The following is a 19,485-nucleotide window of genomic DNA, read 5'->3' on the forward strand; positions in this document are numbered from 1 at the left end:
CAGCCCCCTGAATAATCCCCTCCCACGCGACATCAGCCCCCTGAATAATCCCCTCCCACGCGACATCAGCCCCTGAATAATCCCCTCCCACGCGTCATCAGCCCCCTGAATAATCCCCTCCCACAGTAGCCAGGCATACCTGCACTTTTAAAAAATCTGAAACCTCATCACGTGCAATGACAAAATTTCCCTGAAAATAAGTAAAGGATACAAAAAACAACCAAGAATATCAGTTTTTATTTGACGGTTTTACATTTTTCTACACGTAAAATAAAAAATCCTACAGGAAAAGAAAAAATGACCATGTAATTGTAATTCGGATACAAAAAAATAATCTATTACCCTCCCAACGAGGTGTATTTGTTGTCTCCCCCAACATGTTACGCCCCCCCTCTTTATAAAATATTTAAGAGTATATACAAATCGGCGTAGCACTCCCCCACCTTCACCAGCGTTCTTGATACAAGGGGGTGTAGGGATGTCCTCCCAGCGGGATGCAATCACAGAGGAAGGCGCTCCATCCTGTCGCGCACACCTGTCAATGAGCTTGTAAAACCGCGCGTTACGCCTGGCGAGTCTCACAAGAACGCCGTCGCCTTCGCTCGGGACGTCTCTTCTACTTGAACTGGTTGTCAATCAGCGTTCCCTTCATTTTGGCTTTCTTTGCTTCCAGTTCAGCCTGGTGAGAGACGAAGGGAATAAATTAATCAGCGTAATTTGAGCGGATGAGATGAAAACATATGGCGCTAGTGAAGCCCCACCGGCACCGCGTGGAGAAATAGAAAATTCTACGGAATGAAATATCTGACATCTGTGACCTGAATACAATCTGTCACTGACAATGACAGAAAAATGGAGGGGAGCTTCCTATTCCTCCGAGACAAACAGAAACTCAGAACAAGTAAAATCATTTTGTGAACTTCTGAAGATATCCAACGATCTCTGCCAATGTACTAAAGTTACGTCTCCCCGATCTCCTGTATTCAGGTCAAGTAAACAGAGGGATGACCTGATCACTCAGAGTACTCTTCCGTGACCAATCAGCAGACTGGGGGGGCGGGGACATGACACCACTATATAACTGAAAGCGGAACTTCCTCCACACCCATAAAAATGATTACGCATGTGCCCCTTAACCACTTGTCCACCGGGCCTATTTTAGCACTTCTCTCCATGTAAAAATCACAATTTTTTTGCTAGAAAATTAATCAGAACCCCCCAAACATTATATATTTTTTTTAGCAGACACCCTAGGGCAGGGGTGTCAAACTGGCGGCCCTCCAGCTGTTCCGAAACTACAAGTCCCATCATGCCTCTGCCTGTGGGAGTCATGCTTGTAACTGTTAGCCTTGCAATGCCTCATGGGACTTGTAGTTTTGCAACAGCTGGAGGGCCGCCAGTTTGACACCCCTGCTCTAGGGAATAAAATGGCGGTCATTGCAACTTTTTTTTCCCCTTGCACGGTATTTGCGCAATAATTTTTCAAACGACTTTTTTGGGGGGAGGAAAAAAAAACGGTTTCATGAATTAAAAAAATAACAAAACAGTAAAGTTAGCCCAATTTTTTTGTATAATGTGAAAGACGATATTACACCGAGTAAATAGATACCTAACATGTCACGCTTTAAAATTGGGCACACTCATGGAATGGCGCCAAACTTTGGTACGTAAAAATCTCCATAGGTGACACTTGAATTTTTTTTTACAGGTTACGATTTTCGAGTTGCAGAGGATGTCTAGTGCTAGAATTGTTGCACACGCTCTAACGCATGCGATGATACCTCACATGTGGGGTTTGAACGGCGTTTACATGTGGGCGGGACTTACATGCGTGTTCGCTTCTGCGCAAGAGATAACGGGGACAGGGGCGTTTTGAAGAAAAAAAAAATGTTTTAATTTTTTTTTTTATCACTTTTATTTCTACTACAAGGAATGTAATCATCCCTTGTAATAGGAATCAGTGTGACAGGTCCTCTTTATGGAGAGATACGGGGTGGTCAATAAGACCCCACATCTCTCCTCCAGGCTTACAAGCATGAAATCAGTGAAAAAAAAAAAAAAAAAAATCACTGATCACATGCCGACAGCCGCGACTTTGTTTACTTCCGGGTACCGGGCGTGACGTCATAACATCGCGCCCGGGCCTCCGACGGTCATAGAGATGACTGATGACCATCTGGTCACCAGTCATCTCTATGCTTTCCAGGCAGCGCCGACCGATTCGCTCTCCGGGCCCCCGATGGCACGGGAGAGTACAAGTATTCGGGCAAATGCTTGGTATCGGTCCCGATACTGGTATCGGTATCGGGACAACCCTAGCTCCGCCCTATGCATTTCGTCACATTTGACGTTGTATGGGGAAAAGGGAAGGACAAGCATATTGTGGTGGATCACTATGATGTCACGGTCTATAAAGAAACCATTTGACCAAGTGTGGATGACGATTTCACTCACCGCTTTTGGACGCTCACTTGTTTCTGTACTTATTTCTTTGGACTTCTGCATATTATGTTTTGTGATATTGTTGATCACTATTAAATTAGCGATGCACTATTTTTCATCCAAAAAAAAAGGTACCTAGACAAGTCGAGTTTTTCATCAATTTTTTTTTATGCTGAAAAAGCCCCCCTCGGCTTATACTCGAGTGAGGGAGAGTGTTGGTGTTCTCTGGTCTGAGCGCTGGCGATCCGCCTCTAGAGGCCTAACAGTGTTTAGGAGTCGCCACCATTTTGTTGTTTGTTGTGTGTTTTTTTGTTGTTACAGTGGACGGCCGCCGAACAGTTGCATGACACAGTGGGAGACCGTAAACAAGGTGAGGCTGCAAATGGGCACAGCGAGGCTGCAAATGGGCATTGTTTACCAGTAGCTGCTGCAATTCCCACCCTAGGCTTATACTCGAATCGATACGTTTTTCCCTGCTTTTTGTGGTAAAATTAGGTGCCTCGGCTTATACGGCATTTACAAAATTGAAAAAATAAAATTGTAAGGGGAGAGCAAAGGAAAGAGCCTTCCAAAATGTAATGGAGGTTCTGCTTAAACTACAAGTGGTGTCCTCTGGATGGACGGCCAGAAACACAAACCCTTTGTCAGGTAGAGTATCTCTCCTCGATGGAATTATCTGTGTGTTTAGTGATCTTGCCTTGGAGCTCGGCTTTAAATCCGCTCAATGAAGGACCTCAAAAAGCCCCATCAATGTGCAATCTTCTGTGTCCCGCCTGCAAACCGTGAACTGAATATTTAGCGTCATCCTCAGACTCCATACAAAGCCAAGGACGTCGGTGGTGTACAATGGCTGACCTACAACTTCCGTCATGCCAGATGAGCGAGGCGTACTACGCACGTCCTACACAAAGGGCTGGAAATGAATAGGATGGAAGACAATAGTCAATCTCAGGGATCGGGGTCACCCGGTGGACTTGCAAATTGCAGCCCAATTGTGTGGGCAGATACTCCCGACTCCCCTTATTGGTAGAAGGATTTACATTTAACATTTTAACAAGCACACGGTGAGCCGTAAAAAAAAAAAGTCATAGCTGATCCTTAAAATTTAAAAAAGCAGCAACAAAATTGTTTGGAGCGTTTGTCTCAGCTGATTAGCACCCCTTGCTCCTCCCTCCCAGCAGTGACTATGTAGCTCGAATCCCCCTGCTATCCTCTCCCAGCAGCTCAGCTCTCCCTTCCCTGCCGTGACTCGGCAAGCTCAGCTCCCCCCTTCCCTGCCGTGACTCGAAAAGCTCAGCTCCCCCCTTCCCTGCCGTGACTCAGCAAGCTCAGCTCCCCCCTTCCCTGCCGTGACTCGAAAAGCTCAGCTCCCTCCTTCCCTGCCGTGACTCAGCAAGCTCAGCTCCCCCCTTCCCTGCCGTGACTCAGCAAGCTCAGCTCCCCCCTTCCCTGCCGTGACTCAGCAAGCTCAGCTCCCCCCTTCCCTGCCGTGACTCAGCAAGCTCAGCTCCCCCCTTCCCTGCCGTGACTCAGCAAGCTCAGCTCCCTCCTTCCCTGCCGTGACTCAGCAAGCTCAGCTCCCACCTTCCCTGCCGTGACTCAGCAAGCTCAGCTCCCACCTTCCCTGCCGTGACTCAGCAAGCTCAGCTCCCCCCTTCCCTGCCGTGACTCGGCAAGCTCAGCTCCCCCCTTCCCTGCCGTGACTCGGCAAGCTCAGCTCCCCCCTTACCTGCCGTGACTCGAAAAGCTCAGCTCCCCCCTTCCCTGCCGTGACTCGAAAAGCTCAGCTCCCTCCTTCCCTGCCGTGACTCAGCAAGCTCAGCTCCCCCCTTCCCTGCCGTGACTCAGCAAGCTCAGCTCCCCCCTTCCCTGCCGTGACTCAGCAAGCCCAGTGCTTCGCCTCCCTGCAGTGACTCAGCAAGCTCAGCTCCCCTCTTCCCTGCCGTGACTCGGCAAGCTCAGCTCCCCCCTTCCCTGCCGTGACTCGGCAAGCTCAGCTCCCCCCTTCCCTGCCGTGACTCGGCAAGCTCAGCTCCCCCCTTCCCTGCCGTGACTCAGCAAGCTCAGCTCCCCCCTTCCCTGCCGTGACTCAGCAAGCTCAGCTCCCCCCTTCCCTGCCGTGACTCGAAAAGCTCAGCTCCCTCCTTCCCTGCCGTGACTCAGCAAGCTCAGCTCCCCCCTTCCCTGCCGTGACTCAGCAAGCTCAGCTCCCACCTTCCCTGCCGTGACTCAGCAAGCTCAGCTCCCCCCTTCCCTGCCGTGACTCGGCAAGCTCAGCTCCCCCCTTACCTGCCGTGACTCGAAAAGCTCAGCTTCCCCCTTCCCTGCCGTGACTCGAAAAGCTCAGCTCCCTCCTTCCCTGCCGTGACTCAGCAAGCTCAGCTCCCCCCTTCCCTGCCGTGACTCAGCAAGCCCAGTGCTTCGCCTCCCTGCAGTGACTCAGCAAGCTCAGCTCCCCTCTTCCCTGCCGTGACTCGGCAAGCTCAGCTCCCCCCTTCCCTGACGTGACTCGGCAAGCTCAGCTCCCCCCTTCCCTGCCGTGACTCAGCAAGCTCAGCTCCCCCAAGCTCAGCTCCCCCCTTCCCTGCCGTGACTCAGCAAGCTCAGCTCCCCCCTTCCCTGCCGTGACTCAGCAAGCCCAGTGCTTCGCCTCCCTGCAGTGACTCAGCAAGCTCAGCTCCCCTCTTCCCTGCCGTGACTCGGCAAGCTCAGCTCCCCTCTTCCCTGCCGTGACTCGGCAAGCTCAGCTCCCCCCTTTCCTGACGTGACTCGGCAAGCTCAGCTCCCCCCTTCCCTGACGTGACTCGGCAAGCTCAGCTCCCACCTTCCCTGCCGTGACTCGGCAAGCTCAGCTCCCACCTTCCCTGCCGTGACTCGGCAAGCTCAGCTCCCACCTTCCCTGCCGTGACTCGGCAAGCTCAGCTCCCACCTTCCCTGCCGTGACTCGGCAAGCTCAGCTCCCACCTTCCCTGCCGTGACTCGGCAAGCTCAGCTCTCCCCTTCCCTGCCATGACTCAGCAAGATCTGCTCCCCCTTCCCTGCCATGACTCAGCAAGCTCAGCTCTCCCCTTCCCCCCTTCCCTGCCATGACTCAGCAAGCTCAGCTCCCCCTGCTTCTCATCCCAGCAGACCAAGGTCAGCAGGGAGCTTTGTTAAGTAGCTGTAAATTCTCAGCTGTCCATAGCCTAGGATTTGGTGAATCTAGGCACCCCAGATGTTCTGGAACTACATTTCCCATGATGCTCCACTACACTGCGCTAGCACTGCTCCGTCCACGCCTCCCATCGCGTTTCGTCCAACCCACCAGGGGGCTTGGTCACAGAAATGTCTGCACTTTCAGGGAGTCCAGAGCCTCTGCCGAGAACAGCATGTTCAGACTCCAACTCACAGCCAAGGAGAGGTACACTTATATGGCCAAACGTTTGTGGACACTATGCCCAGGAGTATGTGAACCCCTCCGAATAGCGGAGATGAGGTGTTTCTGGTCTGGGAAGGGGTGATGGGGCTTCATGTTAACGCCCATGGTTCTGGAACGAGAGGTCCAACAAGCTCATTAAAATGTGTGATGGGCCACAGACCTTTGACCACATGGCGGTCCATACCGACAATGAATCTTGGATAATCCCATCCAAATCGATCCTGGAATTCTCAGGTCGGTGGTACGGCTATAAAACGTGTTGTGAAAATTCCACCTACCAGTTCCTGCAGCCGCCTCTTGCTCATTCCTTTCCTTTCCAGCTGCTTCTCGATGACTTTGGCGTTCTGGGCGTAGGAGTCCGCAATCTCCCTCTGAATGAAACAAGACAAGATGTGAGATCCCAGGATTGTAGAATATACCGAAAATGAGAGAAGAACCTGAGTGGGAACCACGGTGGGCACAGCGCTCAACTAAACCAAACCTGGATGGGTTCCTCCCACTAATACCAATGATGGGACACTATTCCTCCCACTAATACTAATGATGGGACACTATTCCTCCCACTGACAATGATGGGACACTATTCCCCCCACCGACACCAATGATGGGACACTATTCCCCCCACTGATACCAATGATGGGACACTATTCCCCCCACTGATACCAATGATGGGACACTATTCCTCCCACTGATACCAATGATGGGACACTATTCCTCCCACTGATACCAATGATGGGACACTATTCCTCCCACTGACACCAATGATGGGACACTATCCCTCCCACTGACACCAATGATGGGACACTATTCCTCCCACTGATACCAATGATGGGACACTATTCCTCCCACTAATACCAATGATGGGACACTATTCCTCCCACTAATACCAATGATGGGACACTATTCCTCCCACTAATACCAATGATGGGACACTATTCCTCCCACCGACACCAATGATGGGACACTATTCCTCCCACCGACACCAATGATGGGACACTATTCCTCCCACCGACACCAATGATGGGACACTATTCCTCCCACCGACACCAATGATGGGACACTATTCCTCCCACTGACACCAGTGATGGGACACTATTCCTCCCACTGACACCAGTGATGGGACACTATTCCTCCCACTGACACCAGTGATGGGACACTATTCCTCCCACTGACACCAGTGATGGGACACTATTCCTCCCACTGACACCAGTGATGGGACACTATTCCTCCCACTGACACCAGTGATGGGACACTATTCCTCCCACTGCCACCAGTGATGGGACACTATTCCTCCCACTGACACCAGTGATGGGACACTATTCCTCCCACTGACACCAGTGATGGGACACTATTCCTCCCACTGACACCAGTGATGGGACACTATTCCTCCCACTGACACCAGTGATGGGGCACTATTCCTTCCACTGACACCAGTGATGGGGCACTATTCCTCCCACTGATACCAATGATGGGTCACTATTCCTCCCACTGACACCAATGATGGGACACTATTCCTCCCACTGACACCAATGATGGGACACTACTCCCCCCACTGATACCAATGATGGGACACTATTCCTCCCACTGACACCAATGGTGGGACACTATTCCTCCCACTGACACCAATGATGGGACACTATTCCTCCCACTGACACCAATGATGGGACACTATTCCTCCCACTGATTCCAAGTGTTGTTGTCCTCCTGGAGGTTCTACTTACAGCTTCGATCTCCTCCTCCTCTTCATCGATGGTGGACACGGTGACCGAGCTGAACTTGCCCATGTCTTTTGTACGTTTGGTCATCATCACCTTTATATGAAAGAAATATTAAAATGTGAGATTACAGAAGGAATGACGAGAAAAAAAAAATGACAGAAAAAAAAAAAAAAAAAAAGGTGAGCTGCGATTGGCGGTGGGGAGGTAAACCTGCGCTCATGTATCCGATGTAACGTGGGGGGGCTTCCTGTTCTTCTCGGCACGTCCCCCGGGGGGCGACCTTCTACAAAAAGGGATCCTGCATCACGTCAGGACAGAACTGCACTCTTTAGACGTAACCCTGCAATGAACCTGAACCTGATTTCCATCAATTCCTCCGGGGGTGAGAAGAGAGCGTGAGCACTTAACCGAACATGACAGCGATCTCGCCGCTCGTCCATTCTCACCTCCGCTTCAAAAAAAAAAAAAAAATATCTATTTGCAAGCAAAGCGCCCCCTACTTAACCCACTTAAGACCCGGACCTTTAGGCAGCTAAAGGACCTTGCCACTTTTTGCGATTCGGCACTGCGTCGCTTTAACTGACAATTGCGCGGTCGTGCGACGTGGCTCCCAAACAAAATTGGCGTCCTTTTTTTCCCACAAATAGAGCTTTCTTTTGGTGGTATTTGATCACCGCGACGGTTTTTATTTTTTTGCGCTATAAACAAAAATAGAGCGACAATTTTGAAAAAAAAAATCAATATTTTTTACTTTTTGCTATAATAAATATCCCCCAAAAAAAGATAAAAACACATTTTTTTTCCTCAGTTTAGGCCGATACGTATTCTTCTACCTATTTTTGGGGGGGAAAAAAAAAAAAGAAAAAAAATCGCAATAAGCGTTTATCGTTTGGTTTGCGCAAAATTTATAGCGTTTACAAAATAGGAGATAGTTTTATTTATTTTTTATTATTTATTTTTTACTAATGGCAGCGATCAGCGATTTTTTTCCTGACTGCGACATTATGGCGCACACTTCGGACAATTTTGACACATTTTTGGGACCATTGTCATTTTAAAATGCATTGTTTACTGTGGAAATGACTAGGGTTGTCCAGATACCGATACCAGTATCGGTATCGGGACCGATACCGAGTATTTGCGGGAGTACTCGTACTCGTGCAAATACCCCCGATACCTAAATAGAATACTTCCCCCCCCTTTCCCCCCCCCGCCGCTGCCGCCGCATCGCGCCGCCGCATCGAGGGACATGGCTAGAGGGACATTGCTGCATATGTGAGGGACATGGCTAGAGGGACATTGCTGCATATGTGAGGGACATGGCTGCATATGTGAGGGACATGGCTAGAGGGACATGGCTGCATATGTGAGGGACATGGCTGCATATGTGAGGGACATGGCTAGAGGGACATGGCTGCATATGTGAGGGACATGGCTGCATATGTGAGGGACATGGCTAGAGGGACATTGCTGCATATGTGAGGGACATGGCTGCATATGTGAGGGACATGGCTAGAGGGACATGGCTGCATATGTGAGGGACATGGCTAGAGGGACATTGCTGCATATGTGAGGGACATGGCTAGAGGGACATTGCTGCATATGTGAGGGACATGGCTAGAGGGACATGGCTAGAGGGACATGGCTGCATATGTGAGGGACATGGCTAGAGGGACATGGCTGCATATGTGAGGGACATGGCTGCATATGTGAGGGACATGGCTAGAGGGACATGGCTGCATATGTGGGGGACATGGCTGCATATGGGGGGGACATGGCTGCATTTGCCCATAAAGACTGCATATCCGTGCCACCTAATGAGTGCTGCCGCATCAGTACAGCACTCATTAGGTGGCACTGATGAGGAGTCACTAATATGCAGCATTGATGGACACTGATAGACAGCCTTTATGGGCACCGATGAGGCGGCACTCGTTAGATGGCACTGATGAGGAGGCACTGATAGTCACCGATAGTGCCCATAAAAACTTTCCATCAGGGCTGCATATCAGTGCCTCCTCACCTAATGAGTTCTGCCGCATCAGTACTCATCAGTGCCCATAAACGCTGCATGATGGGCTGCACTGAAGGGCACGAATAGGCAGGCACTCATTAGGTGGCACTGATGAGGAGGCACCAATGGGCAGCCTTTATGCACCGATTAGGAGTCACTAATATGCAGCACTGATGGTCACCGATAGGCAGCCTTTATGGCCACAGATGGGTTGCACTCATTAGGTGGCACTGATGAGGAGGCACTAATATGCGGCACTGATGGACACTGATAGACAGCCTTTATGGGCACCGATGAGGCGGCACTAATGGAAACTGATAGGCAGCTTTTATGGGCACTGATGAGGCAGCACTCATTAGATGGCACTGATGGTCACCGATAGTGCCCATAATGACTGTCCACCAATGCTGCATATCAGTGCCTCCTCACCTAATGAGTTCAGCCTCAACAGTAATCAGTGCCCATAATCGCTGCATGATGGGCTGCACTGAAGGGCACTGATAGGCAGGCACTCATTAGGTGGCACTAATGAGGAGTCACTAATGGGCAGCCTTTATGGCCACAGATGGGTGGCACTCATTAGGTGGCACTGGTGAGGCACTAATATGCAGCACTGATGGAAAGCGATAGGCAGCCTTTATGGGCACTGATGAGGTGGCACTAATGGTCGCTGATAGGCAGCCCTTATGGGCGCCGATGAGGCAGCACTCATTAGGTTGCACTAACATGCAGCCTTTATGGGCACTGATGAGGAGACACTAATGGGCAGCCTTTATGGCCACAGATGGGTGGCATTGATGAGGAGTCACCTATTTGCGGCACTTATGGACACTAATAGGCAGCACTCATTAGGTGGTACTGATGAGGAGGCACTAATGGTCACTGATGAGGAGGCACTAATGGGCAGCCTTTATGGCCACAGAGGGGTGGCACTGATGAGGAGGCACTAATATACAGGATTGATGGACAGCGATCGGCAGCCTTTATGGGCACTGATCACCTAGAGGTGATCTCTGAGTAAACCCTTTTGGGTGAAATGCGTTAGTGTGGAGGTCCCAAAGAAGACGTGTTGGAGATCGGATATCTCCGGGATTCATCTTCACCCGGCTGGCAGCGGAGGAGACGGTTTTATGTACACACCACTTCACCAGGCCACCTTAGTGAATAGAACTGTATTGACTAGTAATGCATCAATCATGCGTTCAGTGTGGCTCACAGTTCATGAGCACAGAACTGTATGGATTTGTTTCCCCCTCCCCCGCTCTATATCAGACACACCGGGGACTCTGGAGCCCCTCCATATAACAAGGAATCACCTTTTTAGGGGGGTCGGGCTTCTGAGTGAATATATTTGTTTTTCCGAACCCTTGTCCAAACTTCACCAAGGCTCCACTGAAGATGAACGTTGCGGGGATATTCTTCTGAGAGTGCTGGTAGAAGAGGGGGAGGTTGCACCTGCCAAAACAGAAAGGTCATCCAATCACTGAGCTCGTACATAAAAAGGGGGAGGAGAAACAGGGGGATCATTTTCTGGATCTTCGATTTTCACACATTTTTATCGTGGGAAGCCACACACTGCGGGTTTGTACAGCTATTGCTCCAGCGATACTAACGACACAGCACCTAGCTCTGCCAACTGACGCATTTCACCATCCTACCGGGGCTTAATCAGGACTCAGGAAAGAAAAGGTGTTTTCCATTGCAATCAAACACTGTATGGTCAAAAGTATGTGAACCCCTCTCTTCAAATGATGAAGTTCAGGGGTCTCCAGTAAAGGGTCCTGGTAATACTCATACAAAGACAGGGCCGCCATCAGGGGGGTACAGGCAGTACACCTGTAAGGGGCCCGGATGGCAACCCCCCCTTTTTTTTTTATAAAAAAAAAAAAATATATACATTTTTTTTAATATATTATTATTTTTTTTATTAAGGGGCCCAGAGGTTTTTTTTCTTCTTTTCATTAAAGGGCCCAGAGGTCACCGGATGGCTACCCCCCCCCCCCTTTTTTATTATTTTTTTTTTAACCACTTAAGGACCTGGACCAATATGCTGCTAAATGACCCAAGGGGTTTTTACAATTCGGCACTGCGTCGCTTTAACAGACAATTGCGCGGTCGTGCGACGTGGCTCCCAAACAAAATTGGCGTCCTTTTTTCCCCACAAATAGAGCTTTCTTTTGGTGGTATTTGATCACCGCAACGGTTTTTATTTTTTGCGCTATAAACAAAAATGGAGCGACAATTTTGAAAAAAATTCAATATTTTTTACTTTTTGCTGTAATAAATATCCCCCAAAAACATATCTAAAATTATTTTTTTTCCTCAGTTTAGGCCGATACGTATTCTTCTACCTATTTTTGGTAAAAAAAAAAAAAATCGCAATAAGCGTTTATCGATTGGTTTGCGCAAAATTTATAGCGTTTACAAAATAGGGGATAGTTTTATTTTTTTTAATTTTTTTTACTACTAATGGCGGCGATCAGTGATTTTTTTCGTGACTGCGACATTATGGCGGACACATCTGACAATTTTGAAACATTTTTGGGCCCATTGTCATTTTCACAGCAAAAAATGCATTTAAAGCGGAGTTCCGGCCACAAATTTAAAAATAAAAACTTTTTAAATATGAAAACCCCTGTAATACACAAGCTTAATGTATTCTACTACAGTTAGTCTGTAAACTAAGGTCCGTTTTGTTAGGTTGTGACAGCATTTAGACACATTATAAAACAGAAATTGACTTCCTGGATTTCAGCCTCGCACATGCTCAGTGCTGTACAAGCAGTGTAATGGTTTCAGATCAGGTTTCAATAGCAACGGGAGTGTCAGAGAAAGTTACCGCCTCTTATCTATGCAAACCTCCCCTCCTCCCCTCCTCCCCTCCTCCTTCCAGGAACCAGTAAATATAATAAATAATTTGTTCCTGTGCAGATATATCTACATAACAAGATGATATATATCTCTTGTTATATATGTGGTGTGTATACATATACCAGACATGTGCACTGTCAATAAATTCATTTTGTTAGTGCGGTGACGTCAGTGCGGTGACAACATTATGTGCAGAGTGGGGGGAGGTACAGATGATCAGGCATACAGAGCGGATCTCTGATTGGTCTGTATCTGAGAACACGGATCGTAGTACAGCCCCGCCTCCCTGCACTAGAATTGTAACACACAGTGCAGAGCGATGTTTCTATGTACAGGGAGGCGGGGCTGTACTATGCTCGGTGCTCTCACATACAGATCTATCAGACAGAGTGAGATCCGCTCTGTCTGCCTGATGATCTGTATCTCCGTGCACCGGAGACAGACGGCAGGCGGGCGGGTGGTGGAGGGAGGAGGACGGGGGCGGTGCTAGGACGGGGGAGGAGTTAGAGAAGGAGAAGAGGAAGGACACCACCTCTATGGGCGGCACTGCCCTCCCTCCCTCCCGCCCCCCGAGATGTTCATCCACGGCTGCGATGTTCAGTCCAGCCTCCTGGGATTGATGAAACACATATCCCAGGAGGCATAGCAGCGCTGGATGCGGCGGGGGGCATTCCGCCGCGGCGGGGGAATAAGAGACACAGATAAAAACGTGAGTTTTTAAAAGACAAAAAAAAAAACATCCCAAATGTATTTAAGGGGGCAGTGTAAAAACGAATGCAAAGAAGTTGTAAAATAGGGTGGAACTCCGCTTTAAATTGCATTGTTTATTGTGAAAATGACAGTTGCAGTTTGGGAGTTAACCACAGGGGGGCGCTGTAGGAGTTAGGGTTCACCTAGTGTGTGTTTACAACTGTAGGGGGGTGTGGCTGTAGGTGTGACATCATCGATCGAGTCTCCCTATAAAAGGGATCACACGATCGATGCAGCCGCCACAGTGAAGAACAGGGAAGCCGTGTTTACATACGGCTCTCCCCGTTCTTCAGCTCCGGGGAGCGATCGCGACTATAAATGAATAGCCGCGCCGTCGTCCCGGTTCGTTCCTGAAGCCACGGGAACCGCCGCATGTACCGGGGGGGGGGTCCCGATCGGACCCCCGACCCACGTCTAGGCAGGGACTTACAGGTACGTTGATGTGCCTGTCCGTGCCATTCTGCCGATGGAAATGTACATGCGGCGGTCCGGAAGTGGTTAATATATATTTTTCTTTATTTCTTCTTTTTTTGTAAAGGGCCACCCCCGCTTCTCAATTTGCGGCGGCCCCCCGGTTCTCTGTGCTCCACGGGGCCCAGACCTGAAGCTGTGTAAGGGGCCCCATAATTCCTGATGGCGGCCCTGTACAAAGACATTACAGACAGTTGTGTTCTTCCAGCCTTGTGGTAACAGTTTGGTGAAGACCCTTCTCTGTTCCAGCATGACTGTGGCCCCCCCCCCCCCCCCCTCCCGTCAAAACCCATCTTTTCTGAAGGCAAAAGGACAGTAGGGAAAGGATACTAAGCGCCCAGAGGCGATTCAGTTCGCATGTGTTGCGCTATATAAGTTTCTCACTCACTCACTCCCGTGTACAAAGCCAACTCCATAAAGACATGGTGTAACGGAACTCCAGCGTCCTGCACAGAGCCCCCACCCACGAAATGACACAAAATGTTTTATGCAAAAATAAGTTACAAAAATTATTAACCACTTCAGCCCCGGACCATTTTGTAGCTAAAAGGACCGAGGCCACTTTTTGCGATTCGGCACTGCGTCGCTTTAACTGACAATTGCGCGGTCGTGCGACGTGGCTCCCAAACAAAATTGGCGTCCTTTTTTTCCCCACAAATAGAGCTTTCTTTTGGTGGTATTTGATCACCTCTGTGGTTTTTATTTTTTGCGCTATAAACAAAAAAAAGAGCAAAAAAATACAATATTTTTTTCTATAATAAATATCCCCAAAAAATATACATATAAAAAAAAAAAAAACATTTTTTTCCTCAGTTTAGGGCGACACTTATTCTTCTATATATTTTTGTAAAAAAAAAAAAAAAACGAAACAAAAAAAAACACAATAAGCGTTTGATTGGTTTGTGCAAACGTTATAGCGTCTGCAAAATAGGGGGATAGTTTTATGGCATTTTTATTAATATATATATATATATACACACACACACTAGTAATGGCGGTGATCTGCGATTTTTATCGTGTCTGCGACATTATGGCGGACACATCGGACTCTTTTGACACATTTTTTTGACCATTGTAATTTATACAGCGACAGTGCTATAAAAATGCACCGATTACTGTGAAAATGACACTGGCAGTGAAGGGGTTAACCACTAGGGGGCGCTGTAGGGGTTAAGTGTTCCCTAAGGAGTGATTCCTACTGAGGACGCACCGATGGGGGAAGGCTGGCGAGGACGCACCGATGGGGGAAGGCTGGCGAGGACGCACCAATGGGGGAAGGCTGGCGAGGACGCACCGATGGGGGAAGGCTGGCGAGGACGCACCGATGGGGGAAGGCTGGCGAGGACGCACCGATGGGGGAAGGCTGGCGAGGACGCACCGATGGGGGAAGGCTGGCGAGGAGGCACCGATGATCAGTTCCCTTTAATTTTTCTTTACTGTTAGGCGCTGGTGAGGTTAAACGAATGGTCAGTTCCCTTTAATTTTTCTTCTTCCCTGATGGGCGCTGGTGAGGAGGCACCGATGATTAGTTCCCTTTCTTCTTCACTGATGGGCGCTGGTGAGGAGGCACCGATGATTAGTTCCCTTTCTTCTTCTTCACTGATGGGCGCTGGTGAGGAGGCACCGATGATTAGTTTCCTTTCTTCTTCACTGATGGGTGCTGGTGAGGGGGCACTGATGATCAGCTCCCTGATTACCAGTGTAAACAATGTACTGAGAGCCTTGCCAGTTATCAGCTCTCCTTTCCTCACACGGACAAGACAGGACAGCCGATAACCGGCAAGTCTGTTTACATGTGATCAGCTGTGATTGGACACAGCTGATCACATGGTAAAGGGCTCCTGTGATTGGCCCTTTACCCCAATCTTGTGATCGCTGTGTCCAGAGGACATAGTGGTCAAGGGGCATCTCCTATTTGGGGGGGGGGTGGTTCTGGGAGGAGGACGTCCACGGATGCCCTCCCAGAACTAGCTGACCGCGCTGTAGCCATTTTTGGCTAGTGGTTAATGGCCGCGGACAGACAGCTTTATAATAATTAGGCAAGAGGTATCAACTCCTTAATAATGGCGTTTGGGGGAGTGGGGCAACTCTTCATGAATAGCCAGGGCTGTGGAATAGAAGGCCTAACAATCTCATACAGGTGTGATGGTCAGGTGTCCATAGAACAGTGATGGAGAACCTCGGCACCCCGGATGTTTTGGAACTACATTTCCCATGATGCTCATGCACTCTGCAGTGTAGTTGAGCATCATGGGAAATGTAGTTCCAAAACATCTGAGGTGCCGAGGTTCCCCATCACTGCCATATAGTGCATGTCCAAGATGAGAAGAGCAGCGACACTCATTACATCCTAGACGATGAAGGGTTAAGGCTGCAATAAAATATTTTATCACCCGACAAGCACATTTCCCGTTCAGTTCATCTCAGGTGAACCGGCTGCAGGCACCGACCTTCAGCGCCAACTTATCTCCGCCCAACGAACACACATCCACAGGGATGAAATGTTCCAACCTTCCACATATATTCTCAATGCAAAACCAGCCCCTCCCCCCCTCGCTCCCCCCCCCGAGCACTCTTCAGTGTCTGTATCCCGGAGCCCAAGAATGTGACAAACGTTTGCTGAGAACATTCTTCACGGTACGGTTATCATAAAAAAAATATGGCTACTGCAGAATCCCGACAGGACCCAATTATATCTCATAGCTGCAAAAGAGAAAAAGCAGAACTCCAGGCAAGCTGTGCGCATCTCAGGACTGGATGGACAGCAATACAAATCCTATGGTAGGAAAACCTCTATTAGCTAGATTCACGTCGGAGAGCCTACCGTTAGGCAGGCGTAGCGTATCGCATATACGCTACGCCGCCGTAAGTTAGAGAGGCAAGTGCTGTATTCACAAAGCACTTGCGTCCTAAGTTACGGCGGCGTATCGTAAATGGGCCGGGCTAAGCGCGCCGAATTCAAATGAGGAACAGGGGGGCGTGTTTTATGTTAATGAATCGTGACCCGACGTGATTGACGTTTTTAAACGAACGGCGCATGCGCCGTCCGTGTACATATCCCAGTGTGCATTGCTCCAAAGTACGCCGCAAGGACTTATTGGTTTCGACGTGAACGTAAATTACGTCCGGCCCCATTCACGGACGACTTACGCAAACAACGTAAAATTTTCACAATTCGACGCGGGAACGACGTCCATACTTAACATTGGCTTGGCCAGCTTTTTGGTGGAATAACTTTACGCCTGAAAACGCCTTACGTAAACGGCGTATCTTTACTGCGACGGGCAAGCGTACGTTCGTGAATAGGCGTATCTCGCTGATTTTACGCATTCTAGGCGCAAGTCAGCGTTCACGCCCCTAGCGGCCGGCGGGACTAGACAGCGCAGGTCGTCGTATCTTAGCTACATTTAAGTGTATCTCAATTTGAGAATACACTTAAATGTACGACGGCGCAGATTCAGAGTTACGACGGCGTATCTACTGATAGTCTACTGATACGCTGGCGTAAATCTCTCTGAATCTGGCTATATGTATTCAATCGTTTATTTGGATGTTTGCCTGGAGATCAGCTTTTACTTGTTGTTCCTGGTACAATTTTCAGTGTAAGTGTAATCAGGAGATTTTAAATAATAACAATAATAAAAAATAAAAAATAAAAAGGAAGAAAAATACTAGAAATGACATGAAGCAATGGACTTACTTGCTGCATTTTTTCCTGTATTGTCTTTCAATCCCCTCCGGTCTACAAGAAGAAAAGAAAAAAGGAATATTACTTTTAAAATTCTTCATAAAAGTCCAAAAAGATAAAAAACTGAAAAACACATTTTCAGATATCCGACACCCCTGGAGCCCAATCTGCGGCAATTTTAATGCGGTCCTTGGGGCCCCTTGTATCATGTGCTCAGTCTCTGACCATCCGTTGTATGGGGCCTGCAGTCTCTGACCGCCTCTTGTTCCGTGTCTACAGTCTCTAACCATCTCTTAACATTTCGATGGCCTGCAACCTACTGTCCTGCCCCCTGCGCTCGCCCGCAGCCTATAGCCCTGCCCCCTGCAGCCTACGGCCCTGCCCCCTGCGCTTGCCAACGGTTGTACCGCCTGCAGCCTACGGTCCTGCCCCCCGAAGCCTACGGCCCTGCCCCCCTCATGCTCGCAATCAGCCTAGGGCCCTGTCGCGGCAGTCTACGCCCCTTTCTGCCCCCCCATGCTCGCCCGTAGCCTACACCCCTGCCCCCCGTGCTCGCAATCAGCCTGGGGCCCTGCCCCCCCCGTGCTCGCAATCAGCCAAGGGGGTAGAGATACCTGCGCAGATACACTGCTTCCTCCTCTTCTACATTACAGAACTTGTGAGCGTGTTTTGCCACATCGATGAGTCTGGCTCGGTCCCGAGGCCTCATGGGAAGTTTTTCCAGCTGGCAATCTGAGCAAAAAAAAGAGAAGAAATGAAGACACAAAAAAAGACTGCGAGCCCTCAGATGGAGAAAGAGAACAAGAGAGAAAGAAAGAGAACGAGAGAACGAGAGAGAGAACGAGAGAGAGAGAGAGAACACGAGAGAGAGAGAGAGAACACGAGAGAGAGAGAGAGAGAGAGAACGAGAGAGAGAGAACGAGAGAGAGAACGAGAGAGAGAGAACGAGAGAGAGAGAGACAGAGAGAACGAGAGAGAGAGAGAACGAGAGAAAGAGAGAGAGAGAACGAGAGAGAGAGAGAGAGAGAGAGAGAACGAGAGAGAGAGAGAGAGAGAGAGAACGAGAGAGAGAGAGAGAGAGAGAGAGAGAACGAGAGAGAGAGAGAGAGAGAGAGAACGAGAGAGAGAGAACGAGAGAGAGAGAGAGAGAGAACGAGAGAGAGAGAGAGAGAGAGAGAACGAGAGAGAGAGAGAGAGAGAGAGAGAACGAGAGAGAGAGAGAACGAGAGAGAGAGAGAGAGAGAGAGAGAGAGAACGAGAGAGAGAACGAGAGAGAGAACGAGAGAGAGAGAACGAGAGAAAGAGAGAGAGAGAACGAGAGAAAGAGAGAGAGAGAACGAGAGAGAGAGAGAGAGAGAGAACGAGAGAGAGAGAGAGAGAGAGAGAACGAGAGAGAGAGAGAGAGAGAACGAGAGAGAGAGAGAGAGAGAGAGAGAACGAGAGAGAGAACGAGAGAGAGAGAGAACGAGAGAGAGAACGAGAGAGAGAACGAGAGAGAGAACGAGAGAGAGAACGAGAGAGAGAACGAGAGAGAGAACGAGAGAGAGAGAGAACGAGAGAGAGAGAGAACGAGAGAGAGAGAGAACGAGAGAGAGAGAGAACGAGAGAGAGAGAGAACGAGAGAGAGAGAGAACGAGAGAGAGAGAGAACGAGAGAGAGAGAGAACGAGAGAGAGAGAACGAGAGAGAGAACGAGAGAGAGAACGAGAGAGAACGAGAGAGAACGAGAGAGAACGAGAGAGAGAGAGAACGAGAGAGAGAGAGAGAGAGAGAGAGAGAGAACGAGAGAGAGAGAGAGAGAGAACGAGAGAGAGAGAGAGAGAACGAGAGAGAGAGAGAGAGAGAACGAGAGAGAGAACGAGAGAACGAGAGAGAGAACGAGAGAGAGAGAGAACGAGAGAGAGAGAGAACGAGAGAGAGAGAGAACGAGAGAGAGAGAGAACGAGAGAGAGAGAGAACGAGAGAGAGAGAACGAGAGAGATGTACCGATTACACCACAAGAAATTGGGGAGAAAATCCAAAACCTGCAAACCAAAAAATCCAGTGGGATGGATGGAATCCTGCCAGAGATGATTAAACACGGCTCCCCAGAGGCACACGCTGCAATATGTAAA

At 49.2% G+C, this 19,485-nt stretch overlaps 1 protein-coding gene across 1 annotated transcript in view; it reads right to left on the reverse strand.

Annotated features, from left to right (window-relative positions):
• Positions 1-217: 217 nt before the first annotated feature.
• The window catches only part of STEEP1 (STING1 ER exit protein 1), a 23,809-nt gene continuing 4,541 nt past the window's right edge, over positions 218-19,485 (reverse strand). The window contains exons 2-7 of the mRNA XM_040322667.1: positions 17,987-18,104; positions 17,385-17,426; positions 10,909-11,047; positions 7,582-7,671; positions 6,139-6,231; positions 218-679 (exon numbers count right to left, since the gene is read on the reverse strand). Coding sequence (XP_040178601.1) covers positions 617-679; positions 6,139-6,231; positions 7,582-7,671; positions 10,909-11,047; positions 17,385-17,426; positions 17,987-18,104 — 545 coding nt within the window. The 3' untranslated portion in view covers positions 218-616. The remainder of the gene's footprint in view (positions 680-6,138; positions 6,232-7,581; positions 7,672-10,908; positions 11,048-17,384; positions 17,427-17,986; positions 18,105-19,485) is intronic.

The sequence above is a fragment of the Rana temporaria genome, chromosome 9, assembly GCF_905171775.1.
Source record: "Rana temporaria chromosome 9, aRanTem1.1, whole genome shotgun sequence".
Taxonomy (NCBI): Eukaryota; Metazoa; Chordata; class Amphibia; order Anura; family Ranidae; genus Rana; species Rana temporaria.